This window comes from Anolis carolinensis, chromosome 4 (assembly GCF_035594765.1).
Source record: "Anolis carolinensis isolate JA03-04 chromosome 4, rAnoCar3.1.pri, whole genome shotgun sequence".
Classification (NCBI taxonomy): domain Eukaryota; kingdom Metazoa; phylum Chordata; class Lepidosauria; order Squamata; family Dactyloidae; genus Anolis; species Anolis carolinensis.
In genome coordinates, this window is record NC_085844.1 from 32,969,115 (window position 1) to 32,996,852 (window position 27,738).

Here is a 27,738-nt window from a genome sequence, read left to right on the forward strand (position 1 = left end):
AAGTCATTTAAACTTTTCATTAGATAGAAGTGATATATTTATTGTATGTTAAACTGGCTACATGGAAAGGCTCTCTATTTAAAAATTAGAACAATTAACTCCCACTCCTCAAGCATTTGAATGAATTGGGCTTTAGTTACATAAAAACAACCCTGCCTGTCTAAAAATAGAAATGAACACTGTCTGTCATTCCATAAACAAATCCCTTCCACTACAGATGAGACAATATTCAAGCTCAAACAATAGATGCCTTTATTTACAATTCAGTAACAATAGAAAGGTCAAAGCAGTTGCTTTCTCTGCATAGACACTTCTTTTAGTTGGTAAGTACTTTTGGATTAAAAAAAATGATAATTTTCAATTGTGTCAATTAATGCAACATATATTATTTAATCTCATAAGACCAAAAAATCAATGGATTTTTCATCTGGCAGCCACCATAGAATTTATGCAACTAAACATACTAATTAGAAAGTTAAGTCCTATGAACATGGTAGAATTTACTTTTTGAATAAACATTTATAAGATTGTACTTGTAGGTATGAGAGAAAAATTCCTTCCAAACATTTAAAAGTCAATACTGCTGAAATGGGTGTACACAATTGATTTGTAACTAATGGATCTTTCAGTGCTGAAGAGATCTCACAACCATACTTTAAGAGGCCTCAACAAAACATTTGAAGAAGATACAGATAAAAGAGAAAGATAAATCTTAGGAAAGTGTCCTAACATATTACTCCAATGGACAAGGGAAGTCATAGTCCAGATACTGTGTGTGAACAATTTGTTCATCAGCTGCTTTGGAAATTGCCAACTGGCAAGTAAGCATACTACTTACATAGCAGTTACTATGGAGAAAAATTGTTATCCCCCCCCCCCCCAATATCTACCTGACAAGTATTAAAATATTGCTGTACTGTTCCAATCTGAAGCAAATCTGTTGGCAGGACAGCAGACTACAGTGGCTTAGCATTCAAGGAACTGCAAATCTAAATTTATGTCTGGTACAGTTGCTCTGGTTAAGGATAGTGGGAGTCACAGAGGATAGGGAATAAGAATCTCGCCCAGGTTTGCCTTCAACTTCTCAAATTGACACGATTGTCTTGTCATCTCTACAACCCAAGGGTTTCAAACTATTATGCTCTAAACTTGTTGAAGGAGAGGGCTAGCCAAGATTTGTATCTTCTTGCCTGCATATACAAAGGCAGCTGAATGACACTCACCTGTACCTTCGTGGCTAGTCAGTGAGTGCTCAAGAGGCTGTTGTGTGTTTTAGAGCTATTCTGCTGTTCTAAGACTTTCCCTTGGGGACTAGACAGCTACACTGATAAAGATTTATCCTCTATCACCAACCTGACAGAAACTGGACATTGATTTGAAAACAGTTATATTAATGTCTGATATCCAAGCAAGTTAAAGACAAAACTACAGTTTACATCTTCATGACTTTATTGGTTGTCTGAATCCTACCGTTAACTATCAAATTCTCTCCAAATCACCGTTTAGCTATTGCAGGTCCCTTCTTTCCAATATAGCTATTTACTAGCTGGTGCAAAGAAGGGAGGGCAGCTGTATTCCTAGAGGTGAGGGCAACTATGGGAAAGCTCTAGGTTATCCACAGGACCTGTAGGAGGTCGTTGCTGTTCCAGAAACAGCTAGATGTTTAAAACTGCTTTTGCTCTCCATCAGCCAGTAAATGTCTGTGTTTGGGGGCCTGTAGTGAGCTAGAAGGAGATGTGGCCCAGCTCTGTTTGAAGAATTATACAGCACTTTTCTAATGGAAGGTCTTTTAGCATATTCTAGATGTTGACATAAGTGTCCACACTACCATTGAAAAAGATGATACAAACCAATACTGATGGCCAAGCTATGTGAAACAGAAACAATAATTTTATTTGACATGTCTAGTTTTTGTTTCTGTCAATATAGAAGACAAGTGAACTGAAGTTTGCTATCTCAAAGGAGAATATGCCTGTTCTGATTTTTTTTCTGAATGTGCTTAACCTGCTAATTTTACTTGTACCATACCAAGCATATTTTAATATATTAATGCTATGTAAAGAGGATGGCTGGATGAAAAATTAGGAGAGGGAATAAACACTTTCTGGAGTTTTGTGAAGAACGGATTTTAGCAGATTTACTATGTCATGCCACACTATAGGTAAATATAAATCACCATTGTAGGGAAATACTTTCTGAATACTCTGTTTTGCAACAGAATGGTCTAGCAGTTCCACCCCATAATGTCACAAAGGGTAATTTATTATTACAGCGCTACCCTGAATTTTGTTGTGGCCGTATTTGGACATTTCCTATTTCTCTTCTGCCAAGATTTCTTTTTAATCTGTTCCCACAAGTCTACTTACCCTGTAGAGGAAAGGAAATGTTCAGTTGTCTTGCCAACATTTTGACGGAGGCCTTTCTCTAGAATTACTCAAAGTGCCCTGTTCCCATACCCTGGGATTACTTCTATTAAGAACAACTAAAATAAATGTCAGCAGCCTTATTGTACTCACACTTCTGTAAAATTGTTGGCATTTTCTAAAATAGAACAACAATGTTAATTTTATCTAAGTTCAACACATTCCCTGACCGTATGAAGCAGGACATTTCTGGTTTTCAAAACAGACGGTATAGAAAATGAGCTCATGTCTGCTCCTATGTCTTTCATATATCTTTGGAAAAGGAAGAGAATTCCACAACTATGCTTCTTCAGAATGTGTGGTTGTTATTTCCAGTAATTGTACCTAGGTTAGCTCAAATAAGCAGTGAGAAAAACATGGCCCTCCAGATATGGTTAAATTGCAACTCCCATTAGACTCACCCAATATAGCCAGTGGTGAGGAAGAATGGGAGATGCAGTCTCCAGCCTTGGGAGGGATTATACATTTCCATTCTGGATTCAAGTGAAGGCCATAATATTATGCAAATAGAAACTTTAAGGGGAAAATGGGAACTCCAGGGAGTTTTACTGCAGAAAAACCACATTTGCCTTGCACATCCAATAGTCCTGATATGGAACATATCCCAGATGTCTCAATGATAATGGCAATAATGATTAAAAAAAAGAGAAAGAGGTGTCCCTGTGCTGGATTCTTCTTGGTTAGTTCTATATAGAGTAGACCCACTCAATCATTTGCTGTATGGTAAATCAACATATGATTTTCATTGATCTAATGAGTCTAATCAAGACTAACAGTTGAATCCAAGCCAAAATGTAGTTTGGCCTGATGCATACTGATTAATCCTGCTGATTTGGAATAACATTGTTTAGGCATATTATTTGCACATGGCTGCACATCTGCATCCCTTAAAAAGAAAGCCAGTGTAGTATAGCAGTATAGTATGACACATCTACATCCCTTAAAGAAAGCCAGCATAGTATAGCAGTATAGTACAACAGTCACAGTGTTGCATGGAGTTAGAGAGATCCCAATCCCAGACCTAATCGAATCTTGAAATTCAGAGGATGACCATGGGCCCATTATTCTCTCAGACTGGCCTATTTCAGGGAGTTGTTGTGAGGATGTAGTGAGATGAAGGAGAAGTTATATCTGCTATGTTGAATGTATTGGAGTAATGGTGGGATGCAACTTGTTAGATGAAATATACAAATAAAAGAATGAGAAAAACAATCTAGTCAAAATGAAACACTTTCATATCAGCGATAGAGGGCTTGCATGATTGGATGTTCAAATGCTTTCGCCAATTAAACTAATTGGTTTGAAAAAGATCAAATTCTGATTAGACCATATCCTGATTTTTATATATTACTAATAACAGGCTAAACATTCATTTCAGGATTTTTTTTCACTACTGTAATCTAAATGCATAGTGAATCAGCTGTAGCCTCTACATTTATTTTGCCTACTCCTGTATTCTCCCTGAGAATGAACAGAAGGAATAGCTTGTTTATGGAGGAGTACTCTTAGGACACCGAGGAGAAAATATGTTGAGGGAAAGGTTGACTACTGGCTGAGAAAAACATTTAGCATAATACCAGTTTTGATCCAGAGATGAGTCAAAAAGGCATATTCTACTAAGTCCTATACAGATGTTCAAGATGCTGCTTTCATTCCATGAAAGTCAATATGGAAAATATGATAACCTGGCTTCCTACCACAGCTTTAGATCATAAAACTACCTTCTTAAAAGGCTTAGGGTTTTAGAAATAAAGGGCAAATATAGCTTCTCAAGTGATTACAGATCTTGGAAAAGGTCCATTTTGAATTATATCTCTTGAGACACACATGCAGTGGCCATGCTGGTTGAGAAAGACTAAGAATTGTAACCTAAAAAGTAATTTTATCAAGCTCTGGGAGATCTATATTTCAGTGATTATTTTGTATTGGTTTCATTTCTGGATTTGGGATTGCATATTCTCTATCCCACTGACTTTTTTCAGCTACTGGTTGGGAGATAATGGAAATTCAACATGCTTTAAATCGCTTCACATTACATAAAAGATCTCTCTAATCTTTTCAAATATCTAATCTAATTTATTAAATTAGATATAATAGTTCCTTTCTAGTTTAGCAATGGAAAAATTGGGGCTACAAACTAGTCAAATACCTCAGGATATTGTCAAATATAAAATATTGCATAAGCATGCATTCAGGAAACATTTACCAACATATTTGTACAAGAAGACTTTTTATAAATTTTATTTTAGCTATATATAACAACAACAAAAGAGAGTGGATGCAGTCCTTGTTCTTTTTATGCATTGGTTTGGTGGTTTTTAGGAAAAACCCAAATGAAAAATCAATATATTTTAAACCTATGTTTATTCAAAATATATGTATAGATCATCATTCTATACAATAATACAACATTCATTTGCTTGTAATATAAAATACTGTGACTAGAACAAAAAGAATGTTGATTGTGTTATGCTTTGTGTCCTTTATACAAGCAGTGGCGCATTCAGAAGAAAAACTGGGAGTAACATGTCATGTATAGTTATTTTTAATTGTCTCATAAACTCCTTTATCTTTGGTAAAACAGAATTATAGCCCAATATAAGAGTAATCTTAAATTTGCCATGTTGAGTGTCAAGCTCTTTTTTGTAATATAAAATGTTAAAAATCCTAAGGACAATATTATGTACAATTGGCTCAAATGTATTTTTTTTTTTTGGGGGGGGGGGGGGGGAAGGAGAGGTCAGTTCAAAAATACTTGGGAAAATAGTTCCAAAAAGCAGACCTTGATTTTTCCATGCATTGAGCACTAACTACAATGATGTGTAGCCATACCCTTATGTAGCCTCCTGCTATTTCACAGGTCCTCAGTCTTATTTGAGTTGTCATTTTGCATGAGGGACATCATTTTACTATGCTGTTTGTTAAGAATAGGACTTGAACATTCATGGATTTTGGTAATCTACATGGAGTCTTAGAACCAAACCCCAGTGGATATGGAAGGTCAAATGTTTATAATAGAAATCTGGTGTTGCTTCAGTGTCCCCTAGTGTCTTGCAGAAGAAGTTGCTATCAGCTCAACTTTCTGCCCCATATGATCCTCTTGGTAGCATGGTGGTAAATTGAAAAAGAGTAAGCAAAGCTTCCTGAAGTGAATGACAAGACAATGTTCCCTTGTACTGTTCAGTTATAGATGTGGCCATGCCAGTAAGTTAAGCCAAGGCTGATTTCGATTAACCAAGTTTTCTTACATGTTTCCTTGCTGTATAATAATTAGTATCTTTCCATCGATTCTATTATACATTGTCACAATACTGTATCCCAAAGATTCAGAACTAAAGATTACTGTTATCTAAATGAATAAAATCAATCTACTCCTATTTCTATGAAAAATATAAAGTCCTTTGCATGTTGACTCAGAAGTGAGTCCTAAGAGTTTAGTGGGGTTTACTCTGAGATAACAGAGTATAAAATTGTTGCGATAGCACCCTAGAATTAACATTTATACTATATGTTCATATACCTTGTGGGGTAGAAGGGATGTTTTTAATTTCTCCTCTTGACATGATTTTACATTTCCCAGACATTTGTCTCCAACAGGTAACTGAGTTACCTTTATAATTAACCTAAAAAAAGAGAAACCCCTCAGCACTTATTAAGTGCTTGTTTTTGTATAATGCAATTATCCCCCCCCCCCCAAAAAAAAAAAACCTCCCCAAACAGTTTAATTACCAGCAATTGAATCAGCAAAAAGACTTCACAAACTGGTAATCAGACCAAGAAAAAGCTAATAATGTAGCACAGATTAAGAAACATCAAAATGATGCACAGTACAGTTGTGGAGTCCACTGGTGCAGCCCAAGAGTACAAAGCATTTCCAGCCTCATAGATGTTTCAAGTGTGGAAACTGCCAACCTTATTCTACTTGGCTTTGGTTTCTGGCATCTGAGTTTCAAGGTCCAGCTCTGTCAGACAGCAGTAGAATAGCATCTGAACATACTTTGTGGTTGTGGCTACAAGATAAAAGATAGTAAGACAAAACTGATGAAATTATAGGACTGGTAAATACCTTGTTAATTATGGCAATCATTTCTACATTATGTTTCATTATAAACATGGTGGTCCTTTTGTTCATTTGAATGGTTTCACTATAGAGAGTTTTGGACTACAACTCCTGTTTACAATCGATAAACTAGTAGGGCTACAGGTCAAGTGAGTTGGGTATTCCAAAAGCTATGGTGTTTTTTTAAATAACTTTTCCAGGCATGGCTCATCCCCATCTTTCCACTGCTGCTCTCCTTCCTTGCTGATCATGCAGGTACTTCATTCTGAATTCAGCAGATGAGATAGGCCATAGAGAGCCAGGTGCCTGTCATCTGTCACATTGCTAGAGGGGAGTGTTGTTGGTGGCAAGGGAATTGGCGAACTCAGGATGCAAGCCTCGGATTCAGCAGGTACATGCTGGATCCAGGGCAGTTCCTGGGCAGAATTATGCTGACTTATTAACACCTGGAGGTCTGCTGGCTTTCCCTAAAATCAGATAAGAGTGGATGTATTCCAGGACAGAATAGGGGTCACCATACCACATAAACACATTATAGTACATTGTTTAATTTTGGTGTATGCATATGGGAGTATTCTGGTGAACTGAGAATTGAGTGGATAGGGCTTATACATTTTTAGATAAATAAAATTGTTTCTTACCAGAAAGCCACTGAAGAAATCGAGGTCTCTTTTCATCTGGCAGATAGACTCCCAAGAAGTATGCAGGAATTCCAGAGAGTGCAATGCCAATTCCAATAATGGAATTGATTGTATCACTGTAGAGAGGAACAATGACTAGGAAAAGGCTGCATATGCAGTACACAATGGGGAAGAAAAGGCTGAGCTGAAAATTAAAAACAAGAATGCTCTTTAAAGGAAATCTTGCAGAAAAATTGCAGCATGATATCACATACCAAACCTCATAACTTAATATGAATATTATTGCATTGGAGTGACTTGACTTTCAGCAGACGTAAGGTTTTAGTGTCAGTTCACTACATTCTCATCTCAATCAGTGGCTGATAGCAATGATGACTAAACATAGCACAAAATAGGCTCAAAATAAGCTTGATCACCAAATGTTGAAGCTACTCATGTATATGTATATGTGGAAAGGGGGGGGGGGGCGCGTTGGCCCAAAATTGCATAAACCTAAAGACCACTATACACCTCATAGGAAGACAAAAGACTAACCCTGAAGACATTTTTAAGGATGTAGCATCTCAACGCCTTAAAGGTCTGCATTGAAAATATTTAGACAATGAAGTATAACTGGCAGATCAGAAATCAGCCCACTTCTGTTTAGAGTACAAGAAATCTGTTTCCATCCCATCTATTGTTAGTTGTTCACTCCTTATTTCTGCCAGACTGGGCAAGCCAAGATCAAACTCCTCCCCAACATATTTAAATTCTGGGAAAGGAAACAAACAATCCATTCAGTTCTTAGTTTGCTAGCAAATCACTGATGCATTTCCAACTGTGTCAGAACAGTGATGGCTGAAGCAGAAATTTCTGAGCAAAGATTAATATGCATGTCGCTATGATTCAGAGCATTTGTAGAGCATGATCCCAGCCTCTTATCCAAGTCTTAAACTGTGTGTTGTTGGCCTAAGATGGATATCAGAAACAACAACTTGGGGCACTTTAGAATTTTTTAAGCAAAGAAAATGCAACTGTACAATTTCAATAGCAAGACTATGAACACACACTAATTTTAAAACAACAGTTCTACTTTTTACTTACTTTGATAGGCCTTGGCCTGTCGGGTTGGGTGTATCTTAAATATATTAATCCTGCAATGGACAACCCAACAAAGAACCAATAGCTGAAACAATAATAATTGATCAAGAGAAAGATGTCTTCCACAAGGAGATAAACCAGAGTCATTAAACCCTAAAGAGATATAAAACATAATGTAAAGGCTAGAGAAATAGACTGTAAGTCAAGGGTTGGCAACTGTGACTCTCCCAAATATTTGTCTACAACTGTCGTTAACTCTACTCAGTTTAATGAATATTATAGGATCTGCAGTCCAGTAACATCTAGACCAATGTTTCTCAACCTGTGGGTCCCCAAATGTTTTGACCTTCAACTCCCAGAAATCCTAACAACTAGTAAACTGGCTGGGATTTCTAGGAGTTGTAGGTTAAAACACTTGGGGACCCATAGGTCAGGAACCACTGATCTAGATGGAAACAAAGTGTCAGTACAAATCCAGCGTACTTGTCCGAACGTGTCTCCTGCTACGATCCACCTCAAAATTTAAGATCTTCGGGCGAGGCCCTGCTGGCGGTCCCGCCAGCCTCACAGGTACGGCTGGTGGGGTCGAGAGACAGGGCCTTTTCAGTAGTGGCTCCCCGCCTATGGAACGCCCTCCCAAATGATGTCAAGCAGGCTCCCTCCCTTCTATCTTTCTGCAGGAAAGTTAAGACCTGGTTGTGGGACCAGGCCTTCGATCAGTATTATTACCACCCTAGAATTCAATGACAGACTAGTTATCAGACTCAAAATGTGCCAATTGTGTATTTATATGTATATTTTTATCAATGTTTAACGTATTTAATTTTAATTGATTGAATTGTCTGTAATATTTTTATATTGTGTTTTATTGTAAGCCGACCTGAGTCCAATATGGATGAGAAGGGCAATATATAAGTATTGTAATAAAAAAAAACGAAGCACATATTCTACATCAGATGTGAGAAACTTTTAGTTCTCCTGGCTATCTCTCATGATTCCTTGCCATTAGGTTATACTTTTTATGATGGGGCATATGTGAACCTTACTCTAAATTTCACATTCAGTTTGGTCAATGATGACAGATGGAAGACAGTTGGAATCCCACATCTGGAGGCCTACAAGTTCACAACTCTTGCTAGATCCACTTATCTGGGAGTACGTTGTATTAAACTCAACGTGCCTATTTTCAAGCATATACTCACATGATTTTATTGCAATAAATCACATATAAATAAATACATAAATAAATGTTAGGCTATTGTAATTCTTACTTACATTAAAAAGAAGAGCAGGAACAGGTGTGAAACATTTTACATGAATCAAACTCAGGCTGTCATGGAGGTGTCCTTCTCTGGCCCCAACATAAAAAAGCCTGTCATAAGGTGAAGAAAGTCTATCAGCACACAACCCTACTGAATGAAATTCCAGAGACCACATTGATCCATGTACATAAAAAGGATACAGAACATAAAATTTAACTAACTATAGACATACTTGTTTACTTGACATTTGAAAAATATATGCTGGATATTTACTATTTAGTTTCGAAGATTTGGTTGTTGTAATATGTCCATATGGATTAGACAAGCCAGCTTTTTAGCTGCAATATTGTTTTTTTTAAAATATCAACATGCCTGTGCAAGAGTATTTTATTAATTGCTATTTGAACAGCAAAAACATGAAAAAGTCTTAAGACTTAAACACCTGAGGGAAATGAAGGTACCTTCAACCAAAATTATAAATACTATAATGTTTAGATGCCAGGCAGGTCTCTTTGTCCAGGGTTTTCGACAACTGTTGTGTCATCACCAAAACCACCTCTAGTATTATCTAGTATCATTGTCACACCATTTACTTAGGTATGGACATCTTGATATTATATTAAGATCTTGGTAGATAAAATAACCTTTAAGGTTGCCTGCCCCCAAGTGATTTAGGGCTTTCAAGGTTAATACCAATGCTTTCATTTTGACCCAAAAATGAACATACAGTCACTATACACAGAGTAGTTCAAGGGTAATATGCTACTCATGTTATTTATGTATACATTCAGAGCAGTTACTGTCTCGAAAAGACAGTTGTTCTTCCATAACCTTGATCTAAATACAAGCTGGTGTATGATTTGATTGTACCAATGTTCCATGGGTAAAATGCAGAAATAAGGTCAAACCTTTATGGATTTCTATAGAAACTTCAGTGGAGAAGCATTACAATAATGTGAAGCAGCTAGGGCAGAGCTTTCCAAACTATGTTTTGCAACACATTCGTGCATTGGCTGCAGTGAGTAAGGGTGTCATACAAATGTAATGAGAAACTTTGGAGTCTATGTGAAATCATATTTTTAAAAATACAAATTAAAAGTTTGCATGAGATATGTTGTATCCCCATACGTTTTGTTATTACAATTTATGTATGTGTCCATATCTCTTATAAGGGATTGGTTTAACCTCCAGTTTGCTAGTAAAACTGAATTACTATGTCACAAAATGATGCATGTCGAAAAAGCATGTCACCAACATGACATGTTTGGAAACCTCTGAATTGGGGAGAACATTTCTTTTCATCCCACAAGTTATTAGAAGCAGCAGAACAAACCATCACTATATTTCTCCTCTCCCTCCTGGTTAATGAAGTCCTTGGGCAAAAATTAAAAGCTTGTGCCACCAGTTCTTATAGTGGACAGCACTGTTTCCAATGGTCTGAAGCAAATCAGGATGAGAAATGTTTTCAGATGTTTTCAGACTTCAGATCCCATCAGCCCTACTCAACATAGCCAATGATGAAGGATAGTGGGAGCTGAATCCCAACAATATTTGGAGGGGCACACATTGACATTATTAGTTTACTATACTCTCCCAGCCTTGTTGTAAGTGTATGTTTGATTATAAAGGACTTTAGCTAAAGATGGATTTTTAAAATGGACCACAAGGTGGCGGTGTGCTTTCAAGAACATTCCAACACGCCTTGAGTCTGCCAAGCTGATCTGCTGCTTCTTCAGGAGGAAATGTATTGCATTTATTTGAAGCATTTAAGTGCTGCCTTCCATGGTGAAACTTGCTGACTGACTACCTGGCTATCTAACTGGCTTAATAATGCTGCTCTATCTTCTACACCAGTTACTTAGGTAATACAATGATGCAAAGAGATCTTTTAGCACCTTAAGGAGACTAACAGAAAGAACAAAGTTGGTATCATAAGCTTCTGTAAATGAAGTCTACTGGCTTGGGTGCAGAAGCAGACTAGAGTATGAAAATCACTACCAACTTCATTCACTAAGTGTGGATATTGAAAAATCTATTGAAATGAAAGACTTGTTAGAATCATAGAATTAAATAAGATCAGAAGGGCATCCAGTTTGATCCCCGCCTGCAAGAATACAATACATAGCATTCCTGACAGACAGCCATCCAACCTCGGTTTGAAATTTTCAGCGACTTTACCACATTCCAACCCAGAAACTCCACAGTTGAACAACTCTTATCATCAGTAAATTCTTTCATATGTTTAGGTGGAATCTTGTAGTTTGAATCCATTGTACCATGTCTTAGGGTGCATCTACACCAGTGGTTCTCAACCTGTGGGTCCACAGATATTTTGGCCTTCAACTCCCAGAAATCCTAACAACTGTTAAACTAGCTGGGATTTCTAGGAGTTGTAGGCCAAAACACCTGGGGACTCACAGGTTGAGAACCACTGATCTACACTGTAATACTAATGCTGTTTGCTGTCACTTTAACTGTTATGTTTTAATGTCATGGAATCCTGGGAGTTGTAGTTTGGTGAGGCACCAATGTTCTTTGGCAGAGAATTCTAAAGGCCTTATAAAACCACAACTTCTATGATTCCATGGCATTGTACCTTAGCAAATAAAGTGGTGTCAAACTGTATTAATTCTACAGTGTAGATGCACCTACAATCACTCTCAGGAATCTCCCCTGGGAGAGCAAAAAACAAGCTTGTCCCGCCCCTTCCACAATGTGACATCCTTTCTGATATTGAAACATGGCTATCATGTTTCCAAGGAGCCCCGGTGGTGAAGTGTGTTAAAGCACTGAGCTGGAGACCGAAAGGCGCTCCATGCAGTCATGCCGGCCACATGACCTTGGAGGTGTCAACGGACAACGCCAGCTCTTTGGCTTAGAAATGTAAATGAGCACCAACCCCCAGAGTCAGACATGACTGGACTTAACGACAGGGGAAAACCTTTAACCTTTTAACCTATCATGTTTCCTCACAGCCTTCTCTTCTCCAAGCTAACCATACCCAGTTCCGCAAGCTGTTCCTAAAAGGGCTTGGCTTTCAGACCTTTGATTATTTGGTCACCCTTTCTTGGATACATTCCAGCGTGTCAATGTTCTTGGGACATCTGGCCACAAATACCACAGAGTTGTGCTGAAGACTCATAAAGGTCATATTTTGTTGGTCATGGATGAATGAAATTGCAGATAACAGTCCCAGGAAAGGATCATGAATGGCAGTACAATCCATTATTCATTGAAATCACATACTATAAAACCGGTTTCATCTGTACAGCATTAGTTGATGTCTCATACCTGGAAGCTGCAATTATTGATGAGTTTAATCCTCCGTAACAAGACATAGCCACTGCAATTGGGATAATCCACTTTGCATAGCTAAGGGTTTCATTTCCAAAAGTCTACAAATGAGGTTGGGGGAAAGGTAGGGAGAGGGAGAAACAGATTTGTTCAACTAGTTTCAGTGTTAGCCAGCTGTCATTTACAATCTTAAACCACAAAATCAGGTCACACCATTATTGACCACTGTGATTGCCATCACCTTGGGGGGACTGGGCACATTTATAACACCAACATGCTGATATTTCTATTCTCAGTCACATTTATCTAAAAGGCCAATGAATGGGTAATTAAGAAGCGAGAGAAAGTGAAATCAAGATCTGTAAAAAGAAAAATTGTGATTCAAAAGTGGGATTAAATCCAACCTGGAAATAATGTGGAATGCCAAATGTTGCTGGATTATCATTTCCATAAACTCTAGCCAGTATAACCAGGGAATATTCTGGGAGATGAAGTCAAAAATATCTGGAAAGCTGTATGGTTTCTACCCCCATTTCATTACTGAAGTGGGAGAGTTCGATAGACAGCAAAAGGGACCATTATGTGCTTTGTACAATCAGTTGAGGAACACATGGCCCTCTAAGTGTTGAATGACTTCAATTTCCTTAGTCCCTCGATAATGAACAATATGGCTGTGGTTTATAGGAACAGAAGTGCCACAATATCAGGAGGACCAGCCTGGCTTAGTGCTATGGCAGAAGCATTGTTGTTCACTAGGCAGTTTGTTATTGGTTTAGGACATTGGCTTGTTCAAATCCTGGTTTCACCCAAATCTGCAATAATTGCTTCTTCCTAGTACCCTTTCCTAGCAGTCTACTATAAAATAGGAAATGATAAAATGGGTGGGAAAGAAATGGACCAGAAATGGATTTATGTAATCATCTATGGAAAAATTGTGGCTACGGAGCATTTAACATAAACCATGATATAAACATGTATGATGTATAAATGTAGACATCGTGTCCCACCAGATGCCACTAACTGTTCAGGAGTTGCAACATACCACAGCCACAGCATCACTTGCTAGCAGAGCAGGCATGTCTAGCACGACATAGTAGGCCACATTAGTTAGCAGGTAAATGATTGTCACTATAGGCATGGAAATTGCGATGGAAAGTGGCAGGTTCCTGTAGATGGGAAATTTTAAAAAGTATGGCACATTATTTGCAAAAGGATTGAAGGACAAGAGTATAATCACTTGTACATACATTTTTCCATTTGAAAATATTGTCTACAGATGTCCACATAAACTGTAAGCAAGGATTTAATGTAAGAATAGTTCTTTGAGAACCCTTCTACACTGCTATATAAAATCCAAATTATCTGCTTTGAACTGGATTATATGGTAGTTCCCGTTCAAAACAGATTATCTGATTTGATAATCTGGATTATATAGCAGTGTAGAAGGTGCCTGAGACTTTTGTATACCTTTCTGGGTTTTTCATTTCTTCTGTGACAAAATTCAACGTATCCCATCCAGAATAGGAAAACAGCGCTGAATACAGAGCAAGTGCAATTAATCCTGCATCAGCAGTTGAACCTTCAAATGGTTCCTTGAGATTATCTGTTTCTCCTGTGAAAACATTGAAAATCTGTGGTCATTTACATCTGTACATGTGCTTAATTTGTAGCTTACATAAAATAGGTACGGTTGGGCATTTCATTTTCAGAAAACAATGGATAAAATAGTTTTTATATTTGAGAATCCTAAAAAGGACCACAGGGGCCATCTAGTCAAATCCTCTGTGGTGCATGAATATAGAACAGTTCATTGCTGCTCTTACATGCTTCACTGTTCTGACAAATTATCCATTTGTAGTCATTTCCTAACATCAAAAAAAGAAAAGAAAAAAAAAGAAAAGAAAAGTCACAGAAGATCACAGGTCGACTTCTATGGCCAGATATCTTTAAAATTAACCTGCTATCTTTTCTGAGTCTCCTATAGTTGAAGTTACAAAGTTCATACAAAATAGACCATCCCCACTAGTAGTTAACAATACAAGTGATCCAACATGAACTCACTCCATGCATAATACATGAGCACCAAAGCTAGAATGGATGTAGATTATCCAGGATCATTACTGATCACTAATCTAGTTCATTAGAAAACATTAATAGATCATTATTAGCCATTCATCTTGTTAAAAGGCACTTAGGAAAGGTGCTTTAGGAAAAAGCAATGGCTAAATATTTGATATATTATTTGGACCTTAAATCTTAGGAAGAATTGGATGCTAATATAGTCAATCCACAACCTACTCCCTGCCAGATACATTTGACTACAACTCCCATCACCCTCATATAGGTGGGCCAATAATAGCACTGATGAGGGATGATGGCAAATGAGGTCCACTAGTGCTTCAGATTAGGGAATGTTTTTTCTGCAATATAATGTGTTCCTCAACAGAATCATTTGGGAAGAAGTGTTTTGTAGAATTCACATTATCATATTAGTTACTACAGTAGAGTTCCAGTTATCCGACATAAAGGGGAGGACCCAATGTCAGATAACCGAAACTGTTGGATAATAGGGAGGCCCTATTATCCAAACTGGGGGCTTGGCAAGGAGGGAAGGGAAAAGTTCTCCTCCCTCTCCTTCTCTTGAGCTCCCTCTGGCTCAGCAGCGCTCCCTTCCTGGAAGATGCCCCAGGAAGATGTGAAGGAGGAGGCGGTGGCGGAGGGGAAGGCAGAGGCAGTGGCAGAGGCAGCCATGAGTGTGGTGGCGACAGCAGCTTCCTCCCATGCCTCGCAGCTCTGCACCCTCTTCCACATGGAGCCCGCCTCGCCATCCACTGCCTTGGATTAGCTGGTGGGAGCCTCTGAGCTCCTCAAAGCAAGGCACGGGGAGAAGAAAACTTCCATTACAACTTCCTTTGGAACCAGCCTCCCTCGAGGCACCTTCCATCGGCCTCAGTTCCAAAAGTTGCTGAAAGGGCTCCTCCCGAGTTTGGCCTTCCCTTTTGCACCCCCTGGAGGGGCTCCTCCATGCTCTTCCATGCATGGTGTGCAAAAGTCCCCTCCTTGCCAAGCCCCCAGTGGTGCCTCGGATAATACGGTGTGTTGGAAAAGCGGAAGTCGGATAACTGGAACCCTACTGTATTTGTACTTTATGTGATTGTCCAAGAGGTTCATTCACAAGACCATCTTCACTTGGATAACCATATGATGAGAATGGGCTATATGAATGTAACATGCAAACATATATAAATTGTAGCAATGCCCACACCATGGTTCATGTTATAACTTCCCACTTGGTCACAGCCTCAAGGATGGTTTATGTGGAGGACTAGAGAAATCATTCGAACATCTTGACTTGAGCTGTCTTATAACCACCTATATATGCTATTCCGTTTTGTAAGTATTTACACATAGGAAGTGTGCTCTTACCTTTGCTAATCTTATACAGACCCACAGCTATTATCATAATAAGGGCCATAACTTTAGCATATGTGAAAAGATCTTGTACTCTGGTTCCCCACTTCACATTGACACAGTTAATAAATGTCAAGGAGCCTAATAAGAAAACAGAATGCAAATAAGATAAACATTTGATAACTTTATATTAGCAGTTTCTGTGTTGTCGTTATGTGAAATCAAATGAATATAACAAAGATGTAAAACCACAGCAAGAGAAGGAAGCAAAGTTGCCCAAATGCATAACAAAAATGATTCTGCAAGAAAGGCCAAGTAATGGATGGCTGTTTCAAGTATAATGTGCTACCTCTTGGTGAGAATCAGGAACAAAGAGCCATGGAAACAAAAGTTATTCAGTACATAAATAATTGATTTTCATATTATCTGCTTTTGTATAGTACTGCATTTTCTAAGTATATTTGAACAGACCAGCAAAGGAAAGAATATTTACTGCCATTTATTTCCTGGCCTAAAATTGATATATCCTGACACTCAGGAAACTAGAACAGGAAGAAACAAAAAGAGGCAAGAATTTTGCAGTTTTCATCCAGTTTTCACACATCCAAAAATGTCTTTGGAAAATATTTGCAGGCAGAATATACATGGAGCATTTTTTTTTACATGAAACTGGTGTACATATATATGCAAAACCATTTTAGAATAAAATTAATGTTCCCTATGTAAAATAAACATGAAAAAACTCTAGAAATACTTTTTTGTTCAAAATTTGGAGTGAGTGCACAAAAACAATAATTTTTGCTCACAAACATTTTTGTCACATGTATTTCTGCACAGAATCATTTCCTCAAATACTTTGAATGTGTAAATACCACCTCAAATATGAGCAAAATATTTCTGTTACTCAGGAGAAGGAAGAAAGTCACAGGGATATTTGTCTTTACATACAATGATCAAATAGTAGATGTACTTAATAAACATATTCACCAATCTGAAGAGAAGGAAAGAACCCTTAAAGTTAAGACACATTGCTATTTACAGTGAAAGAGCACTTACAATGCCAAATGATGATAATGATGATGATAATAATAATGATGATGATTTATTTTATACCCACCTCTCCTCAAGACCCAAGGCAGGATACAACATAATTAAAATACATAGATAAAAACATAAAACCATTACACATATATTAAAAGACACAGGCATAAGATTAAAACACATTAAAATTATCCATGCTAATAAAATGCCAATTTAAAATTAAAAGTTTAAAATCAATCAGGTAAACCTGCCAGAGGAGATAGCACTTTAATCCTGTTTGATATTCAGTCAGCTCATCTAGCTGTCAAATCTCTTCTGGCAGGTCATTCCACAGTATAGATACTTCCAGTGAAAAAGACCTTTGGGTGATAGTTGCCAATAGAGTTCTAGCTGGTTGAAGTAAACTTCCTCCAGAAGAGCTAAGCATATGGGGTGAGGGAGAAGAAGATCCTGCAGATAATCTGGACCCAAACCATGTAGGACAGTGGTTCTCAACCCGTGGGTCCCCAGATGTTTTGGCCTACAACTCCCAAAAATCCCAGCCAGTTTACCAGCTGTTAAAATTTCTGGGAGTTGAAGGCCAAAACATCTGAGGACCCACAGGTTGAGAACTACTGATGTAGGGCTTTAAGGGAAATAACCAGCACTTTGCACTTTGCCCAATGGAGTGGATTTAGTATTGATGTAATATGCTCACTTCTAGATATTTTCGTAACCAATCTAGCTGCCAATCTGAACTAATTGGAGTTTCTGTACTTACTACAGAGATGCTCCAATGTACAGTGCATTACAAAAGTCCAGTCTTGAGGTTACCAGCGCATGTACTACTAGCTTTACATCTTCCAGTTCTAGGGGTATCAGGAACTGCCACCTTACCAGCCTCTTATCCTGCTGATTCTGCCAGACTTATAGTTATTGGCAAAGAGGACTGCTATCCACTGCTGAGCAACCTTGCAACATACGCCATCAATTTAATTGCACTGAATAGCCACAATGTACTCCTTGTTACAGAAAACTGTTACATTATTTCATGTAATATTTTATCAGACTGTGGGGAGATTTTCCAGGTACAGTAGAGTCTCGCTTATCCAAGCTTCTGGATTATCCAAGCCATTTTTGTAGTCAATGTTTTCAATATATCGTGATATTTTGGTGCTAAATTCGTAAATACAGTAATTACAACATTACATTACTGCATATTGAACTACTTTTTCTGTTAAATTTGTTGTATAACATGATGTTTTGGTGCTTAATTTGTAAAATCATAACCTAATTTGATGTTTAATAGGCTTTTCCTTAATCCCTCCTTATTATCCAAGATATTCCCTTATCCAAGCTTCTGCTGGGCTGTTTAGCTTGGATAAGTGAGACTCTACTGTACTAGATACCTTGAAGGCAAAATGAGGTAAGAGATGGGTTTACAATATACAACCAGTATGGCTACAAATCACAGAATACCGCTATTCCTGCTGGAACCACTGAAGGAAGCTTTGGCAAAGACAGAAAAAAGCATTTTTGCACCAGTTTTTTTATCATGTCAGAAGTGACTTGAGAACATATTGCAAGTTGCTTCTGGTGTGAGAGAATTGGCTGTCTACAGAGACGTTGCCCAGGGGACATCCATATGTGTTACCATCCTTCTCGGAGGCTTCTCTCATGTCCCTGCAAGCTAGAGCTGACAGACAGGAGCTCACCCCATCTTGCAGATTTGAACCGGCAACCTTCAGGTCAGCAACCTAACCTTCAGGTCAGCAGTCCAGCCTGCACATTGCACCACCACGACTCCCTATTTTGCACCAATTGAAACGAGCTCTGATTGGATTACGAAGTTGCCAATTATTGAAAAGACGCCTTGAAGCAAACTGAGGATCTGAAATGTATCCTAAACCACTAACAGGGCACTAAAAAGAAGTGACTACCAACTGACAACAGCTGAGAATGTATTACTAGACCTATCTTGGGCAAGATGTTTCAATTTGTGATGTTAAGAATAGAGTTTGTTATGTAGAGCTAATTCCAGCTATTTGATGACCTTAAACATATTATTTGATAGTTTTAGTTAGTAATACAGATTAGCACTTTTCCCAATGTTTCCCAATGTGAGATTTTTAATGTTACTATCAAGGAAGAATCTATTACCTAACTATATTGTGTCTTATCTTTCCAGGGCTTTCTTCCTTTCTGCTTCCCATTTGTAGTACCATAACTGCCAAATTATAAAACCGTTTGCCACCCCTTTAGATTTTGCTGAAATGACAGAAATCTGTGGTTATTATTTTTTCCTGCCCATTTTGCCCCCAGAATAAAACAGAGATTTAAGCCTCAAACCTGTGTAATGAAATTAAATGTGCACATTGCTTGATCACGATCATACTTACAGATGCAGGCAGCTGCAATTAACCGGACAGCTCCATAGGGTGGTTCACAGAATGGAAAGATTGGCTGTACAATGTAGTTAGCAAAAGTGATGGCTATGACTGCTTGAGTTGTTGGTTCAATAATAAGCAAAGAGGACCACAGTCTGATAAAGGCTATAAAGCCTCCAAAGGCTTCTAGAATATAGGCATAACTTGCTCCTGATTTAATTATGGATGTCCCCAGCTCAGCATAGCACAGTGCTCCAAACAATGAAAAGATCCCACCAAGGGCCCAGAGAAGGAGCGAGAGTCCATAGGAGCCACTGTACATCAGAACTCCTTTGGGTGATACAAATATCCCTGAGCCAATCATGTTCCCTACTATTAAAGAAATGCCATTCAACAAGGTGATTTCTTGTTTCATCTGCATTTTTTCCTTCTTGTTCTCTGCCACTGAGTCCAATTCCTGTAATCCATTTTTGGGTGTATTCTTTTTCTTGCAACACACTGTCCAAGGGCCTGTCATCTTCAGTTAATCATTACCTGGAAATGAGGAGAAGGTGAGAATATTTTTGTCTGTAATGCTTTTTTAAAAGAACGTCTAGTCTCAAAGGACAGAGTTGGAAAGGAACAACCTGAGTCTGTTGACTGTAACCATGTGAAGGCAAGCTCATCTTTGTTATCTCTGACTATGGAAAGAAGTCAAGATGGTAATGAAAGTTTTATCAGGAATCCGAAGGCTACCCGGCTGTAGCTGCCTCTTTTTTCATCAGGAACTTGGAAAACTGTTTTTTGAGCTGTATCTTCTAGAATCCCCTACCCGGTCAGGGAGCTGTATTCCCAAAATACAATTTTCCCAAGCTCAGCTATTCATGCAATCAATGTTTCTCAAAAATATGTTCCACTCAATTCAGCAGGGTTTATTTGTTGGTAAACATGCATCGGATTACAGTCAAATATAGCACAGTCCTATATATGTTTGACACAAAGCAAACAAGCAAAAGTAAATACTACTGGATTCAATGGGGCTTTCTCCAAAGAAATTAGATACAGGATGGCTGATCTGCTGTGTTTTCAACATGAAGGTGATAAGAATGAATGATGTTTATCTTTGTTCACAGCCAGTGACCATTTGCATGCCAAAAAGACCAAGTATGTGAACAATAGCAATTGTTGTTCTTAATACCCTAAATGCACCAACTTGCATCTGATCTTGGACATTAAGTAGAGTCAGTTAATAACAACATTGAGTGGGCTATGAAAAGGCAGAGGATGCTGGGAGAAAATTCCATTTCAGTCTTTCAAAACAGCTACCAGAGAAAAGATAAACCCAGAAAATAACACTGAAAAGCATATTGCTGCTACCACTACCTTCCTCAATTTTTGTTCAAACCAATGAAATTGAATTGCTTCCCAGAATTCCTGTTGTTTTGTTTACAATAAGAACTTTCTGTCTAGCTGTCTTAGGTATAGAATTGAGTGGGCAATGGCTGCCTCTTTGACAGGTATGGAGGTATCACATACAAGAGTTCTTCCATATAAACCCCCTCAGCTTTGCATGTATGAGTCCGTGGGTCCTTCAGTGGGCAGAGGCTGCAATACCACACCTACTATAAGCGCCTTAAAACTTCTGAGTCGCCCTAGCTAGCACAACCCCATGTTGTAAGTCCACAATATTAAAGAAATTACTCTTTCTTAACATAAATTCTGTCTGAAAGAATTGTGATAGAGTTTCTTTGTGGATGTCTGTAGTATGTGTGCTTTGAGAGAGTGCTTTGAAAGAGGAGCAGTCAAGTGGCCATGTATCTTGTTTTACAGAAGGCAGTAGTCTATTTGAATAGTTCTAAGATGACATTTCTGTTTTTGAAGACTTCCTTTATTTGAGAAGACATGCAATATTTTAAGGGCTATCCTAGTTAAAAAGTAAATAAGCTTAAGGCTGGATCTACAATGTCATATAATGCAGTTTCAGAATGCAGATTAACTGCATTGAACTGGATAATATTGCAGTGTAGATTCATATAATTCAGTTCAATGCAGTTAATCCAGATTCTGAAATTGCATTGTATGGTAGTGTAGACGGGGCCTAAACTTAGTGCCTGAACTAAAGAATGAGAGAAGGCATGCAGGACATTGGGCATAAGCTTTCTTACTGCAGAGAGCATATTGCTGTTCTCTAAAAATTACAGTGATTGCAGTATTACAAAATTAGCATCTACATATGTAGTTAGTGGGTGCAAATGTATGTGAATATGTGTTTGATTTCCCCTTTCTTTTAGGGATGAAGTAAGTGACCATAGTAGGTCATTGAATATTACCTTTCTCATAACCCAAGCAACAACTCAAAATAAATATTTCTAGTAAAAGTAAAGTATTTATTCAGGCAATATATAATAGAGAATAAGAAATGGTATGGAATAAATTTCATGAAAATGGGAATTATGATAAATACAAACTATAGCACATGGAAGAATATTGTAGCGTCTTTTCATTTCCTTGGTACTATGGGATTTGAGAAGAATGGATGTTACACAAATAGGAATTCTTGGAGGTTTGCTAAGGGCAATGAGGGCCTCCCTCCAACAACAAGTGATGCCTGAAGTTAAATAAGAGGAATGGAAATATGAAAAAATGAAAGGAAAAAGTGAAAAGTTGTTTATCTGATCAGAGATGATTAGAGAATCCATTTCCATCCATGGAATGAAGGACACTGGACACTGATATTGGATCAGTTTGACCCTATTGCTTCACCCATTTGGCTGTTCTCCAAAAACAAACTTGAGCGAATGAGTTTGTTCTGCCAACGATTTAGTTACTCATTTGAACTAGTCTTCTTTGGATTGTTTACATTCCTCCCAGAAGAAGTGATCTTGGAGGTTTTAAGTGCATACTTTCAGTGACAAAATGCCCTTTCATTCTTTTTTTCATGTCAGAAGTGTAAACTTGATTATAAAGGTCAACCAATGAATTCCAATCAGTTTCAAAGGGCTTCAAGTCAAGAGGGAGGACTAGAAGGTGAAACCAGAGATTATATCAATTTTATTTTAGCTTGCAGAGGTATTTACCACAAACAGAGGAGATATGTTTTCCTTAAGGGTTCAACCTTGAAGAAACTGGAAAGAAAAAGATGGCCACATGACCACCTGAACTTGCAACAGATCAAGTCTAACAACAAAATGAGGAAAGTTCCTATTTGCAAATATTGTGAGGATTACGCTCTTAAAGATTTTCCAATATATGCCTCCTGATCAGGAAGAGCCAGCATAGCATATTAGTTTGAGCATTGGACTACGACTCTGGAAAAAGGGTCATGGAAACCCACTGTTTGACCTTGGGCAAGTAACATATGCTTAGCCTCAGAAAATCTCATTATAGGTTTGCCTTGGGGTCACCTTATGTCTGAAGGTATTCAACAACAAGCCTCCTGATCTACAGTTTCATGTACACCTCTGTGAATATTCAGAACCATTTAATATGCTGACTTATTAATACCAGTGAAATGATAGATTCACATGCACCCCTTGCTCTCATTAATTGTCCATGCCATTAAAACAAATAAGTTAAAGGGTTGTAACCATGTCCAAATTAACACAGCTGAGGTTGTGCTGCACATTACCTTGACAGTGGGATAAACAGGCAGTTGTCATACTAGAAGCAGATTCCTGAGAAGGTGTGCACTATTTTTATATTGAGATAAATTGGGTATTTGTAATCTACAGTATCGCAGGTCATGAAGCTAGATAGCTCTTTGATAGATCATCACCTGGATATCCCATAGTTACCACCTTTAGTTCCATGATGGTAATAACATGGATACTAATCACTTACATTAAATAGAATGTAAGTTATTAGTAAGAAAGCTCCCTATATAATGTTAGATATGGAATTATCCATTCTAGTAGTGAAGATCATTATTAATGGGAATATTATCGAGACCTGAACACCAGTTTACCAGTGGAGTACTGATTGTCTAAATGCAGTAAGTTGATTAGTTTTCAGACATGCCCTGGAATATTGTAGACAATAAATGCCCAAATGTTATTAAATTGTGAATCCTAGTGGTTATAGCTAGTATGCTGAATCATGAGAAATATTTGGAAGTTCAGCCTGATAACATCTGGAAGGCTGCATGATTCTCATCCCTGCTATAAAAAATATCTAGCCTTAGGTTGAGGACAGATTTGTGGTCCCTTGAGTTTTTTTAGTTTAAAGAAATGCACATGCACAGATCCTAAATTACTATACCTTTGCAGCAGAAGTGGAATGAAGATACTTTTCTTAATGATATGCAGTAGACCAGGAAGGATTTCTGACTTATTTAATAACAAAAGTAACAAAATGACTCAAATTTCCAACACTCTGTTACAAAGCTGAAATGAGAATAACAGGATAAACAGGAGTTGGGGGTGGTGACTTACAGAATGATTGTAAACTAAATTCAGTTTTGATCCTCAGATCAAATCCCTGACCTCTGTTGTCTTAAAATTCAAAATATAGCTTACCCATTCTTTCTGTGTTTGAGAATAAGAACAAAATGTTGCTGATCCAGATTTGGGGTGTGGACTATGAATTCAGTGCAGGAATATCATGGGCACATGTGGTGCTAACAGAGTGAATCTGGGAAGGCTCTGAAGCTAATTAATCCGAATTGCAGATGGATTATTTTGGTGATGTCAGTAATCCCTGGACCATGCTAGGGCTAACACTAGAAACTGCCCAGACAACAAATATTGTCTTCATTTACTTGGCCTGGCCATTAAGCCTTCCTCATCCTGCACAATCACATGGCATTTCAGTCTCCAAACAGGTTTCTTACAGAGCTTCCATTGATGGAAGGAAACCAGAAATTCATCAGAATCAACTTCTTGATTGATATGAACAGGTGGCTAATCCAGGGCACTCCAACCAGAAATGATTATTGGCTCCCACAGATCACTCATTATGTGCTTGTTAGCATTTGGCACTGCCAGCTTTCAGAAGTTCAACTAAGGTAACCACTCCTCAAAGTGGCAACTTACTAAACAGAGGTGAATGATCTACTATGGCCCCCTTTCCTTTGGTTTGAATTGATCCAAATGGGCAAAATAAGTAGTGACCCTGCATACAAATTAGAAGGCAATACTCCAGAATAATTTATTTTGTAAAAGAATTGCCATCAATAGATGATACAATAATTGGTTGGTGAGAGAGTTGCTAGATCAAGACTATGTAGGGCCTATACATTCAAGACCAAGGAGGTCCCTTGTGATGTAATAGGGGTAGCCCCTTGGTGATGTCATTAAGCATGAAATATGAAGCACTGACCATGGTTGCACTAAGTTCACTTTTTTTTTTAAGCCAAGTCTAAAAAATAAAGAAAATGGATATATCCCTCCTTTCCTGAGGAACAGAGACTCTGGGCAAGATCCTGAAATCTGCAAATCCCACTGGTGAATGTCTATTGAAACAGCTTTGTCAAATCAAGCTTAGTATAGGTGCTAAATTTTCAGCTGATCTTGCTTGTATTAAAATGCAGAATACAGCTATTGACTATATTCAAATGCAAGCTGTAAGAGAAATGTTTTTCATTTGAATACGTATTAAATCAGATATAAGCCAAGTACACAAAAACAGGGCATGATATATTCACAAGATATCTTCCCTAAAGGCAAAGTAGCAAAACTATAGTTACTAACATAAGATCAGATCTTGGAAAAGTTGGATTACACTTTCCAAAATTCCACACTTAGCATGGGCAGGGGCAATGCGGCCGGACATATACTGTCTATTAAAATATTTTTGCAAGCTCTGTACATGATAATATATGCTTATTCACCAATAGAAAGAAATTGAAAACATTCTTCCCTTAAATGATAGAAATACATCTTGCCTGTTTCCGCTTGTCCACAGGGTTGAGAACATTCTTATGGTGGTTTAATTTTAAACAAACCAATACAAGCTTTGCCCTCCAAGTAACCCATTTCTGATGCAAATCATTTCAGAACATTATACTTATTTGGAGCTGGTAAAGAAAGCAATTGTTAGGGCTTACCCGGGTATCACCGACGTCCTGCTTCGTTTAGAAAGAAAGCCGCTGTTTAGTTCAGGATTGGAATAGTGACCTCATGCTCCAACTAAGTAAGTAGGCAAGCAAGCAAGCAAGCAAGCAAGCAGCTGCCTCGTGAGGAATGGTAAGTGATATGAATATGAATGACCCCATTCTCTGTCCCTCTGCTGCTGCAATAGCTATTTGTGTCCTTTATAACAGGGGCTCCCAAATCAGCAGCAGCAACATAGCAAATCGGTTTTCTCTAAACAGCTCAAATTTACAAATGAGCAGCAATTGCTGGAGCTACAGCCAAGCCCTTTCTTTCCAGGTTTTCTTAGAAATGCATAATGTTAGCTTTAAAAGAAAGGAAACTGTCTAGCCAGTTGTTTCTTACATTTCTTCCTAAATTCCTAGAATTTTCCATTATGACCTTTGATACTAAAGTCCTGAAGTGGTTGCAATGGGTTATTTTACACAGGATGTTGATTTAAACCAATCCATTTTTAAAGAAGAATGAGTGGAATTACTCTAAAGCTAAGCATGAGACCAAGCAGAAAAGCATCCACTCATGAGTCACTCATTCAGAGTCAACTCACCACGCCAGATGAAGAGGCAAGTTTCATGACATAGTGCGTTCACTTGGTATTATTGCATAGGAAGATGAATGGCCTGACTCCAATAGCATTGTATGCAAATTTCCTTAAGAGCAACGGGATTTAGAGTGCAATCATATATAAGTTGCCCCACATTTTTTCCTCCGAGGACCCATCTACACAGTCCTAAAGCCCGTGTGCTTTTCCAGATTACCTTGAGACTAATCAGAACCAACAAAATCTAATGCAAGGCTTTCCCACTGTATTCTTGGAGTATCCCATCAGTTCTGATATCATTTGTCAATGTTGCCTCTTCAGTTATATATGAAGGGTACCAATAAATGTATAGCTACAATGAGTCTGTCATGGTACACAGAAATGTCTCTCAGGCTGGATCTACAAAGCCATATAATCCAGTTTCAGAATGCAGATTAACAGCATTCAACTGGATAATGTGAGTCTACACTGCCATATAATGCAGTTCAATGCAATGAATCTGTATTGTGAAACTGGATTACATGGAAGTACAGATTCAGCCTCAGGTGCAAGAAACTATACAGGTTTTTATAGAGGTAAAAATGCCCCATGTGAAGAGGTCCCTAGTCAAACAAATCATCTTTATCAAACAGTTAACTCATTTATGAATGCCAAAGGTTCCTCTTCCCTGTTTGTGTAAGACTGATTGACATTTCCTCGTTATATTTCTAGCTCTTCTTCTTCCTTTTCTCCACTTATACTCTCTAGTTGACATATTTCAAGAAGTGCAGCTTTGCAAAGGGATCTTGTAGCACCTTTTAGACTGGAGCCCCATAACTGATCATATAATGGAACTGCATTATATGGAAGTGTAGACTCTAATAATGTAGTCCAACTGCATTAAACTACATTACACATTACACTGAAATGAGTTTCAAACTGCTGGAATATGTCACTCTAAATGGGGCCAGAGAGAAAGAAGTCGGTATGATGATGCCTCTGATGAAGTAAACCAAAGTCTATGAAAGCTTATGCTACCAACTTTGTTCTCTCATTTAGCCTCAAGGGTGCTGTAAGATAGTTTTGTGTATTAATATTCCAGGCCGATACAGCTATGCCTTTTAAAACTGCCAGGTTTATTAACACAATATCTACAATTAAGTGGGACATTAATTTTCTGGATCCTCCTCAATTTGCTAGGACAAAAAACAACCTTCATGTGGTGGCATGTAATTATGTGCAATACTCACTGTACTTCATTCCTAGGGTTGCATTGCATTACGGAAATCATAGATAGAAAACATGAGAATAAAAGGGATTAATACATTTAGAGGTAGCAATCCAATTTGTTATCAGTCCACACACAGGTCAGAGTTCAATTCTTATTGTCCAAAATTGATGGTTCTTTCCTCTCCTCATTGATGTTCTATCTGCCTTCACTTCTTCTCCAAGGTCCAGAGGTGGTTCCAACATCCCCTAGCATGAGCCAGATACCAGGAGAGGAGGCCTAACTATCTGGTTGTGTCTAACTTTTTTAAAAGGTCTCATGAAATAAATTTAAAAAAAGACTTA

The 27,738-nt window shown here is 38.0% G+C and overlaps 1 protein-coding gene across 3 annotated transcripts in view; it reads right to left on the reverse strand.

Annotated features, from left to right (window-relative positions):
• Nucleotides 1-228: 228 nt before the first annotated feature.
• LOC100557356 (Y+L amino acid transporter 2) overlaps nt 229-27,738 on the reverse strand; it is a 28,183-nt gene continuing 673 nt past the window's right edge. Inside the window, exons 1-11 of one of the 3 annotated variants that reach the window (XM_008108414.3) lie at nt 25,601-27,715; nt 23,815-23,939; nt 19,591-20,112; nt 16,187-16,312; nt 14,228-14,372; nt 13,803-13,926; nt 12,758-12,861; nt 9,480-9,576; nt 8,208-8,357; nt 7,125-7,308; nt 229-6,433 (exon numbers count right to left, since the gene is read on the reverse strand). In XM_008108414.3, the coding sequence (XP_008106621.1) occupies nt 6,342-6,433; nt 7,125-7,308; nt 8,208-8,357; nt 9,480-9,576; nt 12,758-12,861; nt 13,803-13,926; nt 14,228-14,372; nt 16,187-16,312; nt 19,591-20,095 (1,527 nt within the window). In that variant the 5' untranslated portion in view covers nt 20,096-20,112; nt 23,815-23,939; nt 25,601-27,715 and the 3' untranslated portion in view covers nt 229-6,341. Of the gene's footprint in view, nt 6,434-7,124; nt 7,309-8,207; nt 8,358-9,479; nt 9,577-12,757; nt 12,862-13,802; nt 13,927-14,227; nt 14,373-16,186; nt 16,313-19,590; nt 20,113-23,814; nt 23,940-25,600; nt 27,716-27,738 lie in introns of those variants that run through there. The other 2 variants (XM_003219562.4, XM_008108413.3) reach the window with 2 other exon arrangements.